The sequence below is a fragment of the Microcebus murinus genome, chromosome 6, assembly GCF_040939455.1.
Source record: "Microcebus murinus isolate Inina chromosome 6, M.murinus_Inina_mat1.0, whole genome shotgun sequence".
NCBI classification, from domain to species: Eukaryota; Metazoa; Chordata; class Mammalia; order Primates; family Cheirogaleidae; genus Microcebus; species Microcebus murinus.
Genome location: NC_134109.1, coordinates 51,703,067 through 51,727,826, shown reverse-complemented (window position 1 = coordinate 51,727,826; position 24,760 = coordinate 51,703,067). Strand labels below are relative to the sequence as shown.

The 24,760-nt window shown below is 35.2% G+C and overlaps 1 protein-coding gene across 5 annotated transcripts in view; it reads right to left on the bottom strand.

The window, feature by feature from the left end:
• Positions 1 to 139: 139 nt before the first annotated feature.
• Positions 140 to 24,760, bottom strand: part of KLHL28 (kelch like family member 28) — a 28,002-nt gene continuing 3,381 nt past the window's right edge. Inside the window, exons 2-6 of one of the 5 annotated variants that reach the window (XM_076004058.1) lie at positions 19,428 to 19,556; positions 12,647 to 13,545; positions 9,022 to 9,465; positions 6,945 to 7,153; positions 140 to 5,064 (exon numbers count right to left, since the gene is read on the bottom strand). In XM_076004058.1, the coding sequence (XP_075860173.1) occupies positions 4,901 to 5,064; positions 6,945 to 7,153; positions 9,022 to 9,465; positions 12,647 to 13,545 (1,716 nt within the window). In that variant the 5' untranslated portion in view covers positions 19,428 to 19,556 and the 3' untranslated portion in view covers positions 140 to 4,900. Of the gene's footprint in view, positions 5,065 to 5,676; positions 5,798 to 6,944; positions 7,154 to 9,021; positions 9,466 to 12,646; positions 13,546 to 19,427; positions 19,557 to 24,760 lie in introns of all 5 variants that reach the window. The other 4 variants (XM_076004059.1, XM_076004060.1, XM_012782790.3 and 1 more) reach the window with 4 other exon arrangements.

Sequence of the window (24,760 nt, the reverse complement as noted above, 5' to 3'; positions counted from 1 at the left end):
TTATAGGGGGAGTAGTCCATTGACTAACATGATACCAGAAAGTTGCTCTTAATAGTAAAATTAAAGATTGAATCCATTCAGGCCTGTAATTTACAACTTCCTTAAAGATGGCAACTGAATCTCAATTACTTCTTTACAGTCCATTCTTTAGGATTCCTGGTTACCTGATGCTGATTATTAAAGTAACAGAATCATCTGAAATACTGCCTTGTCTGCCTCAAGCAAACCTTTTTTCTACTGACTGTTTGAGAATCTAAAAGGGCAGAAAGCTGGGACTGCCTTGGGCTTACTGACTGAACTCTTGTAACTTTTTTGCTAATGAATGTTTCTTTAGTGAATGTCTGAATGTGTGGCAGAATTTGGCCTAAAACATGTTTTTATTATAACCTGGTAATGAGGATGTAAAGGAGTGGCTACCCGATATCTACTTCAACTTTTGAGGCCACTATCTACCAAAAAACACCCTATGAGTTGCACATGACGAAGTTATCTTAGTTCAGTTTGAAACAATTATCAGATGACATACACAAAGTCATGTTTCAATTTTATTTTAAACATTTTACATGAAATGAAATTTGACCATAATCATTACAGAGCATTACCACAATAACATACGCAAAGAACTTTTAAAATAAAAAAAGAATACAAGTGCCACTTTACTATGTAAACAAAAATAAAATAAAACCCTGATGCTAAAAAGGTACATATTTAGAGGTAAAATACACATACAAAACATTTAAACATTAACGTAGTCCACAACTAGATCACATTCTTTGCAAGAGAGTACAAATATTAGTACTCTACATCTACAAAATTTCAGAATCCTGTTAAAATCAAAACCATTGCTGGTATATTATACAGCACAATTCATAAGGCAAAAATATAGGCATTATCATCCAGTTCTTTAATTTCACTTATATTGTAAGGCAAACTTGGAACTTTTTGCTTAGTATTTTGAAATAAATGGGACTTACACATGATAACCTGGACAAAATTAACAATAAATTATCTCTAGTTAAATATGTATAATATAAAAGACAAACAGATAACAATTTTTCTCTCTGCAGAGATGTAAACTGGATTTTTTACTCCATATTTACACCAGTAAGAAAATTTGTAAACCTATTGTATTTAAAACATATTGTATTCCTCATTCTTTTCAAATGTTTATCAGTACTGAATCAATGTACTATAAGTGAAAATCCAACACATATCCAGCCACAGAGTAACTTCTATCTAATTGAATCATGTCTAATTAAAGTGCTGTTTACAAAGGGAAAAAAAGGTTAAGAAGTAGAACTGGATGTTAACTTGACATGTGACATCTTATAATTTCTTAACTTTCAGACTACAGAGGTTAAAAGGTTATCACAAGTTTATTGAACTTTAAGCAGTAAGTTTATTGTAGAATCTGATTTTCCTGAAAATGAGCACTTAGGTGACAATACCAGGAATCCAACATCAAAACCAAAAATAAACAGCATTATATGTACAGATATTTTCCTCATTGTTAGCCAGAGCCTTGATGCTATAGGAAATAGATTTTTTTAAAGAAAATTCTACAGTTTTTTTACTAGAAAATACATTATCCAATTCCAAGAAATTTGGAGTTCCATAAACATTAGGTTTTCTATACTTCTTTTTCATGCCAATAAAACCTAATTGGATACTACATAATTGTTTATACAAAAACTAGGTTTTTAATTACTTTTTATGATGTTGGAGATAAGGAATTAGATTCATACTTTACCTTTAATCGACTATGGTACAGGGACTCTTCCACTATATTTTACTCTCTCTGAGGGAAAAGAGTATTATCTTATCTTTCTAGCTCCCAAAGCCTCTAACAGAATGTCTTATACATGTAGTAGACCCTCCATATGTATCAACTATCAAAATAAACTTTCAAAACCTAATGCCATTTTCCTATTATTTGATACCACTTCCTGGAATTTAATATTCACTCATATTTAAAGCAGTATTAGTAATAATATATGGAATTTGTAAATATCCTTGGATTACATTAAAAATCACTAAGTTTTATTATAGCGTCCAACAAATATTAAATAGCCAGATTCCTAACATATTAACTCTTTGTAACATAATTATAGAAGGCAATTATCTTGTAACCAATTAATTTCTATTTCCCAATGCTGCTCTTTTCTAAAATATTTCTGGGCAATCTTAAATGCTTTTCCCTTCTTGTCTGAATATATATAATTATTTCTAACACCTTTAATCTTGGGGATTTATAACCAAACATTTTGATTCTTTTTAACATAAGAAACATGTGGCTTTAAATTCATAATCTGTCAGGAAAGTATTCATAATGGAATACCTCACAAATTTGTAACAGAAGGCTCTATTGTAAACTTATCAGTTGTCAGGTCAGCTTAGTAGCTGTGGTTGCTATGAACAGTATAGGTTTAGCAATACTACAATAAATATATTTCTAAATTTTGAATGTTTTTTCTCTTCCCATCACATATTTTCATAATTAGTTCACTGATATATGGCTTCTGCTATTGCCCAATATGTTTCATGTTTAGTCTTTACTAAGATGAAATGTAGATTTTCCAAAAACAATGATAATATGCTTTTGACCTAATTTACTGATATTTTTATACCAATTTGATAGAGGAGATAATACATGAGTAAAAAGATTGTTAAAATAAAATGTATAGTATAGCTGTGTTTACAATTAAAATAATTTTCTATAGTCTTTTGAATTCCCTTATCTTCTGAGGGGAAGGAATTAAAAATAGTATAGAATATAGTTAATAATTCGATTTATATGAACAAAGAAAACTGAGTTAGAGATTAAAAACTAGGTATTTAATTGAATCTATTTTAAATTGCTTTTCCTTAAGTAAAGTCTAGGCCAACCACAATAGTGCACCTTATTTCTATGCAGTAGATTTATTCAGATCAATGAAAAAGTTATTGCTATATATCATTATGTTATTCAAACAAGCAACATAGAAAATAATCAGACTGTAGATTTTATTAATAGCTCCTGTTGAGTTTTAAATTAGAGGAGACTAAAAATCACTTGCAAGGTTTTATAATCTGTGCAAATATTCATAAAGCACGATACTACTTTTATGATTAAAGATGATTTTACAGTTTTGTAGTATATATTCAAATCTACAACTGGCAGTTTATGGAAGAACAAGGAAAACTGCAAATTGCCTGGCTACATTTTTCAAGAAATAACATATATGCTAACAAATGAACCTATGTTTTATAATTACAAATGGCTTCTTAACAATAGTCTAGAATATTATGGCACTTAAGAATGAAGTATGAATGTTTTAAAAATATATATATACACTGGTTTGCAGAGACTTTTTAAAGAGTGGACGGTTAAAAAAAAATCAAGGAAAAGAAAACAAAATAACTACAGTACCAAAAATACAAGTACCTACATCATAATAAAATGTAAGTTAATGTGTTTAAAACTGACAGATACTTACTAAAACATGCTAAAATAAAATAAGTTAATCACTTATTTTAAATAAGTTGTCACTGGTTACAGCAAACAATTCTGCCTTAAAAGATCATTTCTTTAATCAAAGTAGGACTAAATTTAGAACCACTGCTCAAGTAAACATTGAGTTCCAGTTTTCCTCCATAACTTTAAAATATTCAGTTACCTAAGAAATGTACAAAGTAATGCATAACTTTGTCTAGTGCTTTATATTTAATGCATATATTTCTGCTTTTAAAAAGGATATGTAATATCTAGCACAAAAAAGATCAAAATGTATCTTTCTTTAAATCACTATTCAAGAATTATGAAAAGCATAACAGAGACCATTCTGATGATTTTTGGATGTTAACATTAGTGCAATTCCTAACATTTTAAATAAACACAAATGAATCAAGCCAGTAAAGACAAAAAGACTATCAAAACATGTCATGCGTATCTCATAGTGAACATCCAAAAGAACATTGGTTATAGCTTTGTTATAGATCCTGCAGTTAGCACCATTTTAATATCTGAACACTTCAAAAAAGCAAAGATTCTTGAAAACTAAAATTACTATAGGGATGAAAAAAATCAATATGTACTAAGAATTGTACTAAACATTTCTCAAATATTTACATCAACACTGGGAAGCCTGCTGTATAATTAAAGCAAAACTTAAACAACTTATAGGATAAACTCTTTCTATCCATGCTTTTTATATCACAGATGGATAAATAAATTCATCTAGCATTAATCTGCCCATATGTAAAAGGTATAAACAGTAAATATATGACTTCTTATAATACGGCCCCAAATATCATGATAGTAAAAGCAATTGTCTTATAAACTTGTTACATACTCAGCCCTAAAACCATTTACCAGGAAGAGTATTCAGATGAATCACTATGTCACATTATTTATAACCTTTAAAAGTACCGAAAGAAAAAGCAGCCCTTTGTTTGTTTTAAAACAAACAAAAAATGTGACACATATGAATTTATATCCAACAAGTTTTATCAGCACTCTGTCCAGTCATTCAATACACTCCAGCATCCAAAACATCTCTCATCCTAATAAATCATAGTACATGTCAAGGAAGGAGAGCTAAAATTAAAAATAAAAAGCAGCAAGGTTTTCTCTACATGAACACTTAAGAAAATAAAACTAGTCTATCCCAGCCTTAGAGGGAAAAGTGCACAATTCAATTGGCAAGGTTTTTCCTTTTTTTTTTTTTTGGATTATTGATTTACTGTGTAATCAAGAGCAACCAAAACTACTTGTCAATTCAAAGTATCCAACAAAACTTTGAGTCTTCATGCCACTTCAAGTTAAAAAGAATGCAATGCAGCTTGTAGATTTCAGAAAATTGGGCATCCTTTCATGCAGCACAAGTTTTGCTATCACACTATTTTGAAGAGTTCACACTTGTCAAAGTGCAGTTAATCCAAAGTTGCAGCGACAGTATATCATGCCAGCTGAATCCAGCCACGTATCTGAGATAGGGTCATATTTCTGCACTGTATTCAGATAGGAAGACCCTGAGTGACCACCAACTACATAAAGGTAGTTATCGATTACTGCAGCACCAACTCCTAGGAAAGGTTGGTTAAAAGAGGAAAGAAACATGTTAACCATGAAGTATACTTTCTCTCACTAAAACATTCACAAATTTGTATCTTAATGTTTTCTTAAAATAAACAATCTATTATTAATTACATAAGCAACATACAAGTAGTCCTCCCTCATCTGAGGTTTCACTTTTCATGGTTTCAGTTACCTGAGATCAACCACAGTCCAAAAACAAGTGAGTACCGTACAACAATATCTTTTGAGAGAGATATCACATTCATGTGACTTTTATTACAATATATTATTATAAGTTTTCTATTTCGTTATTAGTTATTGTTGTTAATCTCTTAATGTGCCTACTTTAGAAACTAAACATTATCATAGGTTTGTATGTATGTATATGAAAAAACATAACAGACATAGGGTTTGGTACTATCCACAGTTTCAGGTATCCACTGGGGATATTGGAACATATCCCCTGCAGATAATGGGAGGCCTACTGCAGCAATATGTGCTTACTAGAAAAAAGTTCCTTTCATATAACAGTTGAAGTCTTCTTTCACCTCTCCTCTCCAATTCTATTCTTCCTCTCCCCCCACTATAGGAAAGTACTATTAAGAATGTAGTATATTTGCCAGGCATGGTAGCTCACGCTTGTAATCCCAGCACTTTGGGAGGCTCAGGGGGGAGGATTGCTTGAGTCCAGGAGTTCAAGACCAGCCGGGGCAAAATAGTGAGGCTCAGTCTCTACAAAAACTAAAATAAAAAAAATAGAGTATGTATCTTTCCACATGCTTTCTTATTAATTTATATTTGCATATATTTTTCTAGAAATAATACATTTTATCAGGTTTTCAAATACGTTAAAATATGTAGAATATATTAAACAATATGATTTATGCTTTTAAAAATTCTACTTAGATATTAACACATAATAGTTTTAAAAACAGTCTACCCAAATTTTATAAGTTCTCATTGTTTTTATGGCTTTCCTTCACAAGGATACCAAAGAAACTAATTATAGTAAGCACCAAAATACAGCTAATTCCAGTTTTTCCTTTCAGTTTCCCTTTTATGTTTATGTTTCAAGAATTTCTTTAATCATAAAAATAGGCTGAGCAACCCAAATCCAAAAATCCGTAATCCCAAAATGCTCCAAAATCCAAGACTTTTGGGGCACCACATGATGTTCAAAGGAAGTTCTAGATGAAACATTTTAGATTTCAGATTTGGGATGCTCAATCTAGTAAGTATAACGCAAATATTCCAAAACCAAAAATATCCAAAACACTTCTGGTCCCAAGAATTTTAGATAAGGGATATTCAGCTTGTATAAGGAATATTCCTAAAGCATTTCCATCAGTAGCTTAAAACTTTCCCTTTAAAATGATGTGACTTGAGTTTGAGTTCAAAGATAACAATTTCTTCTAAACCACAATGGTATACTTGTTTTTTCTGTAGGAACCCTGAAATCCAACACTTTTTCATCAACTACACCCCTTAGAGAGGAAACAACATTTGAAAGTGAACATATAGATTGCTGATATATAATGAGAAACAAAACGTAATAATCCAAGGATCATGAGTTTGTGTGTAAAATATTTAAAAATAACATGTGGTATATGGACAAAAAGAGCTTCAATAAAGATACACTCTATTATCAGCATTCTCCAAATTGTGTTCTCCAACTCTGAGAAACGACAATATGCACGCTGATATATTAAAATTATAGTAAAGAAATCTTTATAGTTTTGTCTAGCTAGTTGTTTTTCAAGTTTACCACAAAAAAGTTTTCTTCTGGACAAGTAATCCTTACTATTATATTCCAAAGAACTATTATCCCAAAAATATCACTGTAGAAAACACCACCCTCTATGTTTAAAAATTAATAAATTATTATTACCTGTTCTGGGTTCTTTCATTGGCCTACAGACAGTCCACTGATTTTGATGAGGGTCATATCTTTCAATGCTTGACAAGTGTGAGACACCATTATGTCCACCCACCACAAAAATAAAGCCTAGCATGACACCCACACCAAAGTGAATCCTTTTATCTGCCATGGATGCAACCATCTCCCAGGAGTCTTTACTTGGATCATAACGCTCCACACTGCAAATATTCACAAAAGAAAGAATTAATTTACAGATCCTTTATGTCATTCTTCCTGCCAAAGCAAAACTAAAACTCACCATAGTTTTAGAAGTTCAAATAAATAGATAGAAAACAAGAGTAGTTTGTCCCAAGTTTAGATTTTCCTGATACGATGTAGGGATCAAAGCTCACCTTGTGAACAAGGTGCAACTCTATATGCCATTCCATTATATTGTATAACCAGCAAAGTATATTAAAAGGAAAGAACTTGGAGTCAGAAGACCTGGGTTCAAGCACTAATGCTACATACTTAGAGCCAAATGAACCCTAGCTCCACTATTTTGGATTTGTGTAGTCCTGAATAAGTCATTTCCTCTCACCTGCTTAAGTCCTTTATATAAACTAGTACAGTATTTGAATATAACCCACATACATCCTCTCATATACTTTAAATCATCTCTAGATTACTTATAATACCAAATACCAATGTAAATGTTATGTAAATAGGTGTTATACTGTATTATTTTTTATCATTGTATATTTTTTTTGTTCAAATATTTTACACCGATCCACATTTGGTTGCATCTGTGGATGCAGAATCTGCAGATGTGGAACCCACAGATAGGGAGGGCCAACTGTACACTCTTTCATTAAAATCCTCACAATCAATAAAACACATACCACTCTGATTACTATTAAAGATAAAATCTTTGGAACATCAATTTTCACTAAAAGTTCAAAATTGTGACTAATTTTCCATATAAGCAGTAACCTTATACTTTTATGTTCTCATATATATTTCTCCTTTATTCAGCACATACTACAGAATATAGGAATCTAGTATAGAATATAGAATCCAGTACAACTCATATACATGTATGATTATAGAGTAAGAATCCAGGCTGGGCACAGTGGCTCATGCCTGTAATCCCAGCATTTTGGGAGGCCAAGACAGGAGGATCGCTTAAAGCCAGGAATTTGAGACCAGCCTGGGCAACATAGCGAGATCCCATCTCTAAAAAAAAAAAAAAAGAAGCCGGGCGCGGTGGCTCACGCCTGTAATCCTAGCACTCTGGGAGGCTGAGGCGGGCGGATTGCTCGAGGTCAGGAGTTTGAAACCAGCCTGAGCAAGAGCGAGACCCCGTCTCTACTATAAATAGAAAGAAATTAATTGGCCAACTAATATATATATAAAATTAGCCAGGCCTGGTGGCGCATGCCTGTAGTCCCAGCTACTCGGGAGGCTGAGGCAGCAGGATTGCTTGAGCCCAGGAGTTTGAGGTTGCTGTGAGCTAGGCTGACGCCACGGCACTCACTCTAGCCTGGGCAACAAGCGAGACTCTGTCTCAAAAAAAAAAAAAAAAAAAAAAAAAAAAGAGAGAGAGAAGCTAGAAAGTAATATTTAAATATTAAAATAATATTAAATATTAAAGTAATATTTAAATATTAAATATTTATTATGATGCATTATAATATTGTGTAGACATATAGGAATTAAATTCCCACTTTTTTATTCTATTAAGCAATGCAATAAAAGACCATATATATACTGTATGTACATATACACTCATACAAAATCTCAAGTTGTCTAACTTCATCTTATTTTCAGGTTCCTGAGTTTTAAAATCTCATCCATTTATACTGAATAAATGGAAAATTTAATATGAGGGATTTGATTCTTAGGTTTGTACTAAATTCCCATGTAAAACAATTATCATTATACTCATAGAACAGATTAAATTTCCTAAAACCTTATTGATATTACTTAAAAACTTTAAAAATAAAAGTTTTTATACACACAAAATAGTTTAAAACTCATAAATCATTGCTTATGATACTTTAAAAAGTCTAGAAACATAATATAATTTGATTATTAATTTAAATACCTATTCATGTGAGCAGGACCATATCCACCAATGGCATATATCATTCCATCCAATACAGCTGCAGCAAAACAACTTCTTGTTGTAGTCATTGGTGCCACAGGTTGCCATTTTCTTATTTTGGGAATATACTTCTCTACAGATTGTAAATAAGATTGTCCATCATAACCACCCAAAGCATAGAGTTCTCCTGCAAGTACTACTACTCCAAGGGTACTTCGGCTCTCATTCATTCTCTCTAGAGAAGTCCAGGTATTTGTATCAGGATTCCAGCATTCCACTGAATTTTCATGTTTTCTGATAGTGACACCAGGACGTACATTAGTTTCAATACCACCTATAACATACACTTTTTGGTCTAAAACGCATATTCCAAATTCATAGCGAGGAATGTTTAGGGGTGCCAAGCCAATCCAAGAGTCATTCTGAGGAAAGTACATCTCCACACTAAAGAATAAGAAGAAAAAGTTAACATTTAAAAACCCAAAATGGCCCATAAACAAATATTTGTTTAACCTCATTAGTAATCAGGAACATGCAAATTAAAGCCACAATATACCATGTCACATCCTCCGCCTTGGCAAAAATGTAAAGTCAGATAATAACGGTTGGCAAGAATGTGTAGCAAGGAATGCATATTCTGTTGGTGAGAGTGCAAACTGGCAGAAACTACTCTGGGAAACAATTTTACATTATCTAATCAAGTTGAAGATATACACATGTCCTGACTCTGTAATTACATGTCTAAGTATCTACTCTATTTAATATCTGCTATAGTCAGTTTTGTACTGAGACACATACACAGAAATGTTCACAGCAGCATACCACAATCATCCAACAAAAGGAGAATGGTTAATTAGGGTGTGGTTTATCTGTCCTATGACTGAGCCATTCTACTCTTAGATATGTACACAGGAGAAAAGCATGCATATGTACATGTACAAGAATATTACAGCATTATTTTTAATAGCCCAAAACTGGAAACAATCTAAACATTCATCAACTATAAAATGGATAAATAAATTGTAGCATATTGTATAAGAGAATATTATTTGCAGCAATGAAAATGAACAAACTAAAGCTACTTGGGGTGAATCTTACACATATAATGTTGAGAGAAAGAAGCCAAACTCAAAAGAATATATTTTGTATAATTCCATTTGTTCAAATTAAAAAATAGGAAAAACTAGTCTATAAATTAGAAATGAAGACAGTGGTTACCTTTGGGGAAGAGAAGAAGGGAGTTCAAGGGTGGCCTCTAGGTGTTGGTTACATACTGTTTCTTGAACTAATTTGTAATGTTCACTTTGTGATAACTCATAGAGCTATACAGCTGGGATCTGTATACTTTTATGCATGTGTCTAACACTTTAAAATATTTAAAATTAATATTTTTATTTTAGAAAGAAAAAATTACATTATGCCCATATACTGTAATACCACATAGCAAAAAATTAGATAAACTATTTCCTCATGCAAGCTCACAGATGAATTTCATAAACTTACTACTGTTTAGTGAAAAAACACATCTCTGAAAAAAATATATATAGTACTACTGCATTTATATAAAAATATGGGGCTGGACGGGGTGGCTCACGCCTGTAATCCTAGCACTCTGGGAGGTAGAGGCGGGCGGATTGCTTGAGGTCAGGAGTTCGAAACTAGCCTGAGCAAGAGCAAGACCCCGTCTCTACTATAAATAGAAAGAAATTAATTGGACAACTAATATATAGAGAAAAAAAATCAGTCGGGCATGGTGCCGAATGCCTGTAGTACCAGCTACTTGGGAGGCTGAGGCAGGAGGATTGCTTGAGCCCAGGAGTTTAAGGTTGCTGTGAGCTAGGCTGACGCCATGGCACTCACCCTAGCCTGGGCAACAAAGTGAGACTCTGTCTCAAAAAAAAAAAAATGTAAGACCAACCTAACACTATATTGGGCACATATAGTATGTGGCAAAATTAAAATGAAAAGCAAAGGAATAATACATAGAAAATTCAGGAGAGTGGATACTTCTGGGAGAGTAGGAAAATGAATTAAGAAGGGACACATGGGGTATTAACAGTCTATTAATCTGATTGATAGCTACTTATTTATTCTTGATACCCTAGATGCATATGATTTACGGTCTTCTGCATGTATATATATCACATTATCCCCCAAAAGTTAGGAAAAAGTAGCCAATATCCTCAAACTCAATAATCTTTCCATTGCATTTTACATCATTGATCACATTCTTCCCTTGACACAGTTAAATTCCTTGGTTTTCATGACACTATTCTCTCTCTTGGTTCTTCTATCTCTAAAATTATTCCTGCTGCCCTCATCTTAGTGTTCCCTAGATTTTCATTCATGAATCAATCCTTTTTCCTTTCTATATGTTCTCATTAGGCAAAAGGTAGAACTAGTCAAGAAGTCCATAGAAGACTTCATGCCTTTAATTTATATCTCTAAATTATGCTATATGCTGATGATTTCCCAATTTCTAGCCCTAATCTGTTCTTTGAGCTGTGCACTCATATCCCGCTAGCAGCAGGAAATCCTTTGGATATTTCATAGGCACTTGGATATTTCATAGGCACTTTGAACTCAGTATGTCCAAAGCTAAACACATTCTTTTTCCCCATAAAGTAGCTCCTCCTCCCACATTCATTCATTCTCAATCTCTCTCTCTCTCTCTCTATCCAGCCAATCATCTAATGAAAAAAAATCTCACTCACCTAGTTCCTCCCCACCCTTCCACTTTCCCTAGGGGAAAAAAAAATCTCATACATCTTGGATTCCTCCCTTTGCCTCACTATCCCTACCCCCATCCAAATACCAAATCTAGTCAATTTAAGGCAAGGGTTGGCAAACTATGGTCCTGGGCCAAATTCAGCCTACCAGCTATTTGTATAAATGAAGTTTTATTAGAATACATCCACATTCATTCATTTATGTATTGTCTATGGCTACTCTTACACTACAATGGCAGAGTTGAGTAGATGCAACAAAGACCATATGGCCCACAAAGACTAAAATATGTACTATTTGGCCCTTTACAAAAAAAAGTCTGACAACTCCTGGTCTTAAGTTATTAGAAAAGGAAGCATTTTTTAATACTGTCTTTAAAAAATGCTTACACTAAAAATAAATTACACATAAAATCAATTATTTATATCAGTATCCTATTTTTTCTCATTTCTTTGGTGGTACTTCCAATTAACTGTTTTCACTCAAACCCATTCCTCTCCCCAGTCTGCCCTCACGACGGGTTCCTAGTTCTCTTCTTTAGCATATTCTGGTATAATTGACAATAATAAATCTCCTCTGACCTCATCTGACTCAAATGAAGATGTAAATGGTTCCAGGAAAAAAGAAAAAAATGACATAAAATAGAAGAAAAGTCAGTGAGTAACCGGGTGGGATAAAGTATGCATGCTTGGGGTAATGGTTAATAATTGAGAGTATTATAGAGAGTGGAGGACAATGTGATTAAAACAACTCCATAAGTATTTGAGGAAGCGAGAAAAAATAAAAAGAAGCAAATAAAGTAAAAAGGAAAATCAAAGTATCTTAAAAATATAGAAAATTTACACATTTAAAAAGCATAAAATCTATTATCACTCCTTTAAGGAAGCCTTCTATTTACCTATCCAAACAGGCAAAGAGTCCAGATTTCCCGCCTACTGCACAAAGTACTTTGGGAGCACAGCGAGGTCGTGTCATCAAGACTGTTTGATGAGACAGTCTATGTTCAGGCATAAAGTGGTACTTTAGGGCTTCATTCAAAAGATGTTTACAAGTGCGATCATCACGAATAAGATGATTTGCTTCATACAGTCTAGTGAGAAACTTAACACTCAACAATGGTAATCGTACACTGTTTAGCAACTGTGCTAAATATTTCTGGCGTTCTTGTACATCATACTTGATCCAAGACTCTAATGCATAAAAAACAGTCTCTTCAGTAGCTACATTCAAACAGTCATTGGAAACAATTTCATCCAAATCAGCATGTGTAAGCTCAAAAAACTCTTCAGTCTGGCAAACAGCTTCAAAATTCTGGCATATGTATTTAGTGGCTGCCAAATAAAGGTCGTGACAACCATATGTTTCTGCAAAACGAGAAATTCCAATACAATTACCAGGATCAAGTTGGCTTTCAAGAAATGCACAACATTCTTTCAGGACAAGTTTTATCTGGAGTAGGTTTGCTGCTGGCAGGAGAGATTCAACTGTATCCTGAGAAATAAAAACAGTCCCTGTATAGGCATACTCCACAATAGCCTGAAGAGCAGTTTCATCAATGCACTGAAACTCAACTTCACTGTTCTCTTTTTCAGAAAGGTTTCCAGTGAACATAGCTTTGAAATATGGGCTGATGCTGGCAAGTACCACTTTGTGAGCATGAATTTTAACATCACCTACTCGAAGAATGATGTCACAGAGTTCATGATGCTGGCGAAGAAGATTCAAGCCCTGTAGAAGTTGTTCAGAATGTAAATGGGCTAAATTAGCAAGCATGTAGGTCGGGGATGTGTGGTCCATCTACAGAAAAACAAAAAGCATGCACAGTTATTTCAAAATAATCTTGACAATATGATTCTATTTTTCAAATAGTAGAAAATAAATCATATTTGTTATTTATTTGCCTGTTCATTGGTGTTTAAATACTTTATACTAAATACTAGAACTAGAGGCTGTTAGAATAAGAGGAGATTTAACTCTTTTTAGAAGGGCATATATTTCAACTCCTTTATTAGAGATATTAGGAAATAGAGGCCTAAAACCTTACTTCATAACTCCAAACTATAACGGTCTCTGGGCAATGAACTTTTGGATCAGGAGTCTACCAACTCTCATTCTGTTTCCCTTCATTAAATTCAAGTCATGAGCTATCACTGAAACAAACACAAATGTGGGGTGGGATGGGGGAGAGGAAACCTGCTTAAAATAAAATTAGTTTTGAAACAATAGTAGCTGTTTGCCAACTGAAGGATGTTTTTTTATTTTTATTTTTATTTTTTTGAGACAGAGTCTCACTTTGTTGTCCAGGCTAGAGTGAGTGCCGTGGCGTCAGCCTAGCTCACAGCAACCTCAATCTCCTGGGCTTGAGTGATCCTTCTGCCTCAGCCTCCCGAGTAGCTGGGACTACAGGCATGTGCCACCATGCCCGGCTAATTTTTTTATATATATATCAGTTGGCCAATTAATTTCTTTCTATTTATAGTAGAGACGGGGTCTCGCTCTTGCTCAGGCTGGTTTTGAACTCCTGACCTTGAGCAATCCGCCCGCCTCGGCCTCCCAAGAGCTAGGATTACAGGCGTGAGCCACAGCGCCCGGCCTGAAGGATGTTTTAATTGAAATTTCATGTTAACGCAAACATTTTACCCAAAAAGTCAATAATTGCTTTGATAGAGAATGCTGAATTTAACAAATTGACTGTCAATTCATCCAAAAACAACAACAATAAAATTATTGTGAACAGAATCCAATGTTCTATAGTGAAGGCAATAAAGCTAACTTACTGATCTACACCACAGCCATTCAACTCTTGATCCTTAATTTAGATTCATGCCCACTCAATCTACTTGCCCCTTTGTGTTTCTGGAAGATGAAAAAGAATAAAAATAGGAGAGAAGAAAAGGAATAAGAAGGAAAAGAAAGAAAGCAGAATGACAATAAAGACAGTGGTAGGCTATATATTGGTTCCCCAAAAGATATTCACATGCTAATTCATGAAACCTGTGAATGTTATCTTATATGTCAAAAAAGAACATTGCAGATATAATTAAGGATTTTGAGATGGGGGAGATTATCTTGGACTATCCAGGTGGGCCCAAAATACAATCAATATGTATCTTAAAAGAAGGCAGAAGGATCTGCTATAACAAAATAATAGCAAGAAAAAAAGAAAAAGAAGAAAAATATTTAAAGAAAAAAAAAGGTGGCAGAGGGAGATTTGGCACAGATGGAAGAGGAGGTCATGTGACTACAGAGGCAGAGAATGGAGTCCTGCAGCCACAAGCCAAGGAATGCTGGCAGCCACCATAAATTGGAAGAAGCAAGAACAGATTCTCCCTTAGAGCCTTCAGAGGAAGCATGGCTCTGCCACCTTAATTTCAGCCCACTGATACTAACTTCAGACTTCTGGCCTCCAGAAGTGTAAGAAAACACATTTCTATTGTTTTAAGCAACTGAGTTTGTGGTAATTTGTTACAGCTGCCATAAGAATTAATAAATGGATATTTCATAATGGATTGTGGCAGGCAGTTAGAATAGACAAAAGTAACATAAGACATCTATGCAATATAAGCTGTTTCCTCCCAGTCTCACTCATATTTCAAACACAGGCTATAGGGATAACAAAAAAAGTAGATTTGGTTTCTATCATAAAAGTGTTAACAAATTAAACATTTTGAACACTATTAAATATTAATAATATAAGTACTGGCAGGACCTGGAATGTTTAGCACTTCATTCTTATGCATTCTTCCGTGGAAAAAATTACAAATATTGAAACTTTATCTTTGTCAAGAACCTCATCATTTCACACTGTTTGACACTGCATTTTAAGTCAGTTAGCATATTATGTTAATATGGCCACCTTACAGCTGATATCAGCCTCCACTTCTGATTTCTCCAAATAATCCCACATACATCTACCAGTACAATTCTCAAGCATTATTTCAATCATAGTATGAACAAGTCACAAGAAATTTCTAGGTCTTCTGGTAGGTACATTATTCCAGAACAAAATACATACTGTTAAGAAGACAACAATCAGAAGGCAGAAATTTAGGTCTAGATATGTTCTGTTACTTATTACAGAGTTGACCTTTTTAACCTGTTTAACTTCTTTTAGCCTCAGTTTTATGGAAAAGTTAATAAGTAGATTAAAAAGTGATAAAAAGGAGGAAATGCAAGCATAAAAGCATTTCTGGATATAGAAAATAATGGGTTAAGAAAGCACTCCTAGCTACTTTACATCTAGTTAACTTTATCTTCTCTCACCTTCATTTTCCTTATTTGACAAATAAGATCATAATAATATCTGAACTATAGGTCCCAAGATTTTTCAGGATCAAATCAGACAGTGTACATGAAAGCACAATAAAACGTAAGAATTTTACATGTAGAGTACTATGGTGAGGCAACAGAGGTATAACAATATCAGTGAAGAATTCAGCTTTGGAAATATATGCATTTCAATCCCAAATGGGTCATGTATTATTATGTGGAATTGGTACATTTCTTAATCTGAGTGTCAATTTTTTCATTGATAACATAAGAATACCCCTACTTATCTCAGAAATTTACATGGAAGTGACTGAGTAAAGCATAAAGTTCTATACAGCTTGAGGTGCTAAGAGAGTACGTAAGTCTCACTTTACAAAATTGCCTCCTCACATGATCCCCACTTTCCATAATTCCCATTCTTTCCCATAGTGACCTTTCATTCTAACAATGCTCATGCAATTACAATTGCTCTCTATAAAACTTGCTGTCTCCCAAATATTTTCTACTATATGTTAGATTTTCTCTATAAACTTTCTCCTCTAAATTCCATTCCTCTAATTCAAATCTCAACAGTGTAAGTCAAAATTGACTTTACCTGGAAGTCGATAAGCATTTTTGTACTACATTCTTTTACACGCAATTAATTTAGTTATATATGTTGTTCTGAAAACATACCCCACCTTAACTCTCATTTGTCTAATTTAACAAGGAAAATGATACACTGAAAAGTGAAGAATAAAAAGCATGAAAGGCAAATGGATATGAAAATAAGAGAAGGGATTGAAAAAGGAGACCTAGCTACCTTGTAAGTTCATATCTCTCTCAAACTAAACAATTATGCTCCAAGATATTTTAAAGAATCTGCAAATGAAATCCATGAATCACTGCCAGTGACACAGGACTGATAAAATCCAGCAAAATTACATTCGCATTTACTGTTTGATACAACAACCCAACTTCTAAGAGTCTATCCAAAATACTACACTGCCAAAAATATTTAAAAGACAAGTGCATAAATAAGGCTAATACTTGCAGGTCTATTTACAAAAGCAAAATACTAGACTTTGTGTTTCTTATTCTTCACATCTGAGAAACCAAGAGGCAACTGATCAAGACTTTTAAAACAACCCTAATGTCCACACAAAAAAAGAATGGTTGAAAAAATGATGTCACATCCACACAATGGAGTATTACATAGCAGTGAAATGGAATGAGGAATCTCTGAATATACTATTCTGCAGTGATCTCTCTGATCCAAGAAAAGTGTGTATATTATGTCACTATTTACCTAAGAAAGGAAAGGTTACAAATACACACAACCACTTATATAAAAAAAGAAGGAAATATCAAACAATATATATTTTTTAAATTTATTTTTTACTTTACCAGAGCCCAGGGAGAGTTGGAATAAATGTATTTTTTAAAGGTTACCCATAAGATGAGAGAGAGAATAAACTAGAAAGGATAGAGATAGAAGCTAGACATCTTTGAATATACCATTTCATAGACTAGACTGTGAACCAGGAAAGTATTTTACATAATTATAAGGCAAAATTAAATCTTAAAAACACAATTTGTCAAAAATTTGAAAATAAAAGAAAGTAAATATGTATCTAGTTAGTGGCCATTCCAAATAACTTTAAAACAGTGTAAACAATGTAATAGCATATATTTATATATTAACATAATTTAGATATAATATATGAAATACATATACTATATCCATCATATTAAATATATATAATATCGCTTTAAGGAAAAAAATAAATATTTCTATTAGCTCTAGCTAATAGAAATATTTCTACTAGCTCTAGCTACTGAAAAGGCCTAGAAACTGATGATCTGGCAAAGAACATTCCTAGCACCCAGATGTGGTCCCTATATACCATTTCTTTCAAGAGAATGGAACTCCTTGGACCAATAGTTGCTTCCAGAGCTGAAGCAGAAGATGTCAAGAGAAATTTGGAATCTAAATCCTAGGTAGCAAGAAAACTGTTAATACCTACAAGGATCAAATAAAAAATACTCAGGAACCACTACTCTGCAGGCTGAGCCAGGAGGATTGCTTGAGGCCAGGAGTTCAAGACCAGCCTGGGCAATTGAGTGAGACTGTGTCTCTAAAAAAAAATTTAAAAATCAGTTGGTGGAGGGGGTGCCTGTAGTCCCAGCTACTTGGGAGGCTGAGGTGGGAGGCCTCCATAATTCTCCTGAGCCCAGGAGTTTGAGATAAGCCTAAGCAATATTCTAAGATCTTGTCTCCAAAAACAAACAAAAAAAACCCTAAAACAAACAAAACAACCCCACAAGAACCAAACAGAATAGGCTTTCACTAGTCAAAGATGGGACAAACCAATCATCAATAATAATAACTGCAATTGATTAAAACACATAATATATATTAAATCCATAAAGTAATTGTGGTAATTTTTACAAAATCCTAACGGTCACCACTGGAGGATGCTAGAACCAACTCATTATTTGAAACCTAGTAAATAAAGGGAAAGAATCAAGCATTTATGTTGCCTTTCCTGTGCTAATTAACAGATGAGGGGAAGTTTCTCTTTATAAAAGTATTCTAGTTAATAAATAAAGAAGGAATGATAAATATTACCATTTTGCCCCCTTAACCACTTCAGTACGCCGCTCACCGGCCGCGAAACCTTGCCCACAGCCGGCACTCATAGTCCACAGGATAGTCTGTGCTGTGCATTGATGACGGATCTATTTTGCTCTTGTGTGATGAGAAAAGCTTTAAAGCACTGAAAGCTTGTTTTACTTTACAGGCAGCTTTACTTGTCATGTAAATCAGAAGAGGTAACATATACATATATGTTTTTATTACGTTATTTTAAAATGTTCACAATTTTATTTTGATAAATTACAAATTAGAAAAGTCAAGTTTTATTATTAACGCTAAAGTCGACGCTCGGCTGTGCCCCTTCATATCACGGCTGTTGGCTAAAGTTCACGCTTGGTTTATCTGTGGCTATTGACTATAGGCGACACTCAGTTGAGCGCATTCATCTGTGGCTGTCGACTATAATCAATGCTCGTACTGAGGTGGTTAATTAATTAGTAAAGGTAAGCACTGGTTATGAAGAGCTGTTACCATCACAAAATAAGAGACAGCCAGTTATCAGGGCCTTCTGATGGGAGACTATAATACCACCTATGAATATTCTTGCACCCCATCCCTAACAAACACCAAAATCAAACAAATCAAACTTATAGTCAACCCACTAGATCCAACTATAAGATTATGCAAAATATAAAAAACAGAAAACATATGTTAAACTATAACAGAAAGATGCAATTAGCAAAAACATACTGTGAAAAATCTTATGAAATAACCCAAATTCTGCAACAAATATACTGCAAGAAATAAAAGGAAAGAAAGAGAATGAACCTACAAATTAAAATAAACCCAGTGGGTGCAGTGGCTCATGCCTGCTGTGATCCTAGCACTCTGGGAGGCCAAGACAGGAGGATTGCTTGAGGCTGGAGTTGGAGACCAGCTGAGCAAGAGTGAAATGCCGCCTCTACAAAAAAAAATAGAAAAATTAGCCGGTGGTGGTGGCCCACACCTGTAATCCCAGCTACATGGGAGGCTGCGGCAGGAGAATCGCTTAAGCCCAGAAGTTTGAGGATGCAGTAAGCTGTAATGACGCCACTGCACCCTACCTGGGGCTATAGTGTGACCCTATCTCAAAAAAAAAAAAAAAATCTTAAAAGACATATCAACCAAATACAACCTCTGAACCATACATGTGTGTGTGCCCAGACATTTAGAAAACAATTGGAAATTTGTACACTGACTAGATTATTGATTAATAATCATTGTTATTTTTTATTGCTGAATAGTGCTATTGTAGTTATGTTTTTTTTTTTATTTCTGCATATTATGGGGGTACAGATTTTAAGGTTTTAATAAATGCCCATTTCCCCCCTGCCCCCACAAGTCTGAGTCTCTATCATGACCATCCCCCAGATGGTGCACATCTCACTCATTATGTATGTATATACCCGCCCCCCTCCCCCCTCCCACCTGCCCAATACCCTATTACTGTAGTACCTATGTGACCACTTAGGTGCTGTTCAGTTAATACCAATTTGCTGGTGAGTATATGTGGTGCTTGTTTTTCCATTCTTGGGAAACTTCACTTAATAGTATGGGTTCCAGCTCTAACCAGGAAAATATAAGATGTGCTATGTCACCATTGTTTCTTAGAGCTGAATAGTACTCCATGGTATACATATACCACATTTTATTAATCCATTCTTGGATTGATGGGCATTTGGGCTGTTTCCACAGCCTTGCAATTATGAATTGTGCTGCTATAAACATTCATGTGCAGGTGTCTTTTTTGTAGAGTGTCATTGGATCATTTGGGTAGATGCCCAGCAATGGGATTGCTGGATCAAATGGTAGATTCACTTGTATCGCTTTTAGGTATCTCCATATTGCTTTCCACAGAGGTTGAACTAGTTTGCAGTCCCACCAGCAGTGTAGGAGTGTTCCTCTCTCTCCGCATCTGCGCCAGCATTTATTGTTTGGAGACTTTTTGATAAAGGCCATTCTCACTGGAGTTAAGTGATATCTCATTGTGGTTTTGATTTGCATTTCCCTGATGATTAGAGATGTTGAGCATTTTTTCATATGTTTGTTGGCCATTCTTCTGTCTTCTTTAGAAAAGTTTCTGTAGTTATGTTTTTAAGAGCTTTTATCTTTTACAAATATATACTGAGATATTTTTAGGTGAAATAGTATGAAGTCAAGGATTTGTTTCAAAATAATATGGGATGAGAGAGCTGATAGGAATGATGTCAGGAGCTGATAACTATTGAAGTTGGGTGATAGGTACATGGGGTTCATCATATTATTCTACTTGTACATGTTTTTGAAATTTTGCACAATAAAAAGGGTTTTTGTTAAAAGAAAGGAGAATGTAAAGCACAAAACACTGAGTAAGACTTACAGATAAAGAATCTTAAATTCTGAGAGTTAAAGTGAATTAGCAAAATCACACAACTAGTAAGAGGTATTATTGGCATTAGAAAGTTGTCTTAATCTTAGAATAAGAACAATGTTCTCTACACATTACATTTTAAAAATTACACTGCCAAACAATGTTAAGCTGCTTAAAATATTTACTGAACCAATTTGTTGTTACTTCTGATAAATCTAAATTATTCTATGAAAGAGTATCTAGAATTTCTTTGTTCAATTGTCATAATGTAACAGGCACTGTTATAAGCTTTTTACATGTATTCCCTTAATCCTCAGAGCAACAATAGGAGACAAGGATTGTTATTATTATTATTCCCATTTTACAGATGAAACAATTTGAGGCACAGGGAAATTAAGTCTAAAGCAAGATGTAAACTTGATACCCTGTTTCCAGAATTCTTAAATACCATGTTATACTGCCTCATTTACTATAAGCAGCTCAGAATTTATTATTAAAATTTTAACTAAGGCCGGGCGCTGTGGCTCACGCCTGTAATCCTAGCTCTTGGGAGGCCCAGGCGGGCGGATTGCTCAAGGTCAGGAGTTCAAAACCAGCCTGAGCAAGAGCGAGACCCCGTCTCTACTATAAATAGAAAGAAATTAATTGGCCAACTGATATATATATATATAAAAAAAAATTAGTCGGGCATAGTGGCGCATGCCTGTAGTCCCAGCTACTCGGGAGGCTGAGGCAGAAGGATCACTCGAGCCCAGGAGTTTGAGGTTGCTGTGAGCTAGGCTGACGCCATGGCACTCACTCTAGCCTGGACAACAAAGTAAGACTCTGTCTCAAAAAAAAAAAAAAAAAAAAAATTTTAACTAAAACAAGAAACTGAAAGTGTACAGAACAGAAACCCAAAAAGGAGAGATCATTTAGACACAGACACACACACAAGCCCACACACACACACCCATCAAATAGAAGTGAAATAAAGAGGGACTCATAGAATAATCATTCCCTTCCATTATCAATGTAATAACAGATTTGATATAGCAGGTTCACCCACATCCCTGCCATATGTTTTTGTTCTTAATTTCTTTACCCTAAAACAAATACTTAAGAGCACAATGGCTCATGCCTATAATCCTAGCACTTTGGGAGGCCAAGGCAGGGGACCAGGAGTTTGAAAGCAGCCTGAGCAAGAGTGAGACACCCTCTCCACAAAAAATATAAAAAATGCCAGGCATGTGGTACTCATCTGTAGTCCCAGCTACTTGGGAGGTTGAGGCAGGAGGATTGCTTGAGCCCAAGAGTTTGAGGTTGCAGTGAGCTATGACGATGCCCCTGTAAGACTCCATTGAAAGAAAGAAACAGAAAGAAAAAAAAAAGGAAAGAAGGAAGGGAGGGAGGGAGAGAGGAGAAGGGAAGAAAGAGAAGAGAAGAGAGGGTAGGGAGGAAGGGATGAAAGGAAGAAAGAGGAAAGGAAAAGAGAGGAAAGGTAAAAAAGGAAAGGAGAGGAGAGGAGAAAAGGAGAGAGGGGAGGAGAGGAGAGGAGAAAAGGGGAGGAGAGGGGACAAGAGGAGGGGAGGAGAGGGGACAAGAGGAGGGGAGGAGAGGGGACAAGAAGAGGGGAGGGGAGGGGAGGGGAGGGGAGGGGAAGGGAGGGGAGGGGAGGGGAGGGGAGGGGAGGAGAGGAGAGGGGAGGAGAGGATTCTAAAGCTAGGTAACTGAATTAGTCAATATTGAATAAACAAGATCTATATGAAAAGTTTTGGCCGGGCGCTGTGGCTCACGCCTGTAATCCTAGCTCTTGGGAGGCCGAGGCAGGCGGATTGCTCAAGGTCAGGAGTTCAAAACCAGCCTGATCAAGAGCGAGACCCCGTTTCTACTATAAATAGAAAGAAATTAATTGGCCAACTGATATATATATAAAAAATTAGCCGGGCATGGTGGCACATGCCTGTAGTCCCAGCTACTCGGGAGGCTGAGGCAGGAGGATCGCTTGAGCCCAGGAGTTTGAGGTTGCTGTGAGCTAGGTTGATGCCACGGCACTCACTCTAGCCTGGGCAACAAAGCGAGACTCTGTCTCAAAAAAAAAAAAAAAAAAAAAAAGTTTTAACAAGGTAATAGTATTGTACTTCACTTCTAATCATTTTCTTATTGTATAAATACCCGCAATATACAAATAATGGTAGATGAAATTAAAATAAAATCAAACTTTTCCATAGTCTACAGTTACTTCACAATTTTAAGTCCTGAAACCAAGATAATAAAGGTCAAGCTGTGAGCTTAGGGAACTGCAGGGATGTGGGAACTGCTGCCTTAAGGCAAAACATGACCTTCTAGGTCCTTAAGTGCAGCTTTCTTTTTTTTTTTTCTTTGAGACAGAATTTCACTCTGCCCAGGCTAGAGTGCAATGGGCATCAGCCTAGCTCACAGCAACCTCAAACTCCTGGACTCCAGCAATCCTTCTGCCTCCCAAGTAGCTGGGACTACAGGCATGTGCCACCATGCCCGGCTAATTTTGTCTATATATTTTTAGTTGTCCAATTAATTTCTTTCTATTTTAGACGGGGGTGGGGGGGTGGACGGGTGGGGGGGTGTCTCACTCTTCCTCAAGCTGGTCTCAAACTTCTGACCTCCAGCGAGCCTCCCGCCTCGGCCTCCCAGAGTGCTAAGATTACAGGCGTGAGCCACCACGCCCAGCCAAGTGCAGCCTTTTGACTGAATCTAAATTTTGCGGAATAAATCTTTTTATTAAAAGGGGTGCAGCAGAGAAAGAGGATGCTTTTCTTGCCTCCTTTCATGCTTAAAAAATAAGAGTCTTGAAATCAAAAGGCCACAGGTTCCCCATCCCTAGTAGGATCTACTTAATTGACACCTAAGCTACAAAGCAGTGTGTGGAAATCAGTTGGGAGGCAATTATCTGCCAACATATAAATATAGATCACAACCAGAGTAAATAAATAGTGAAGAGAAATGAGGATTGCTTAAAAACAAAAATTCAAACAGACACATTTCTGTAAAAGGTATGATTTATGAAATTAGTTAAGTATTTTATAAACTGCTCTTTCCTTAAATTTCTTTACCACAGTTCAACTTTCCTCACAGTAGAATTCAACAAATGATGGTAGATAATTTCATCAGTGAGCCTATGGAACAAGTTGGCATATTTTCCTTTTCTCTGAGATTGACTTTTACTATATCTGCAGAAACAAAAGAAAAACTACAAGGCTGTAATAACTGAAACACTATATGATGGATTAAGAAATAATATAGATAACGTAAATCCCCAAAGCCATTATTACATCCAGTAAAATCTCTAAGTTACATAATTAACCTCTGTGCACTGAAAAACTGGTTGCAACAGATGTGAAATCCTGTTAACTTACATAGATTAGTGCTTAAAATGCAATACAAATTGGATTTTTGTTGAAAATTATAGTTTTTTTTTTGTTTTTTGTTTTTTTTTTTTTTTTGAGACAGAGTCTCGCTTTGTTGCCCAGGCTAGAGTGAGTGCCGTGGCGTCAGCCTAGCTCACAGCAACCTCAAACTCCTGGGCTCCAGTAATCCTTCTGCCTCAGCCTCCCGGGTAGCTGGGACTACAGGCATGCGCCACCATGCCCGGCTAATTTTTTATATATATATCAGTTGGCCAATTAATTTCTTTCTATTTATAGTAGAGACGGGGTCTCGCTCTTGCTCAGGCTGGTTTTGAACTCCTGACCTTGAGCAATCCGCCCGCCTCGGCCTCCCAAGAGCTAGGATTACAGGCGTGAGCCACAGCGCCCGGC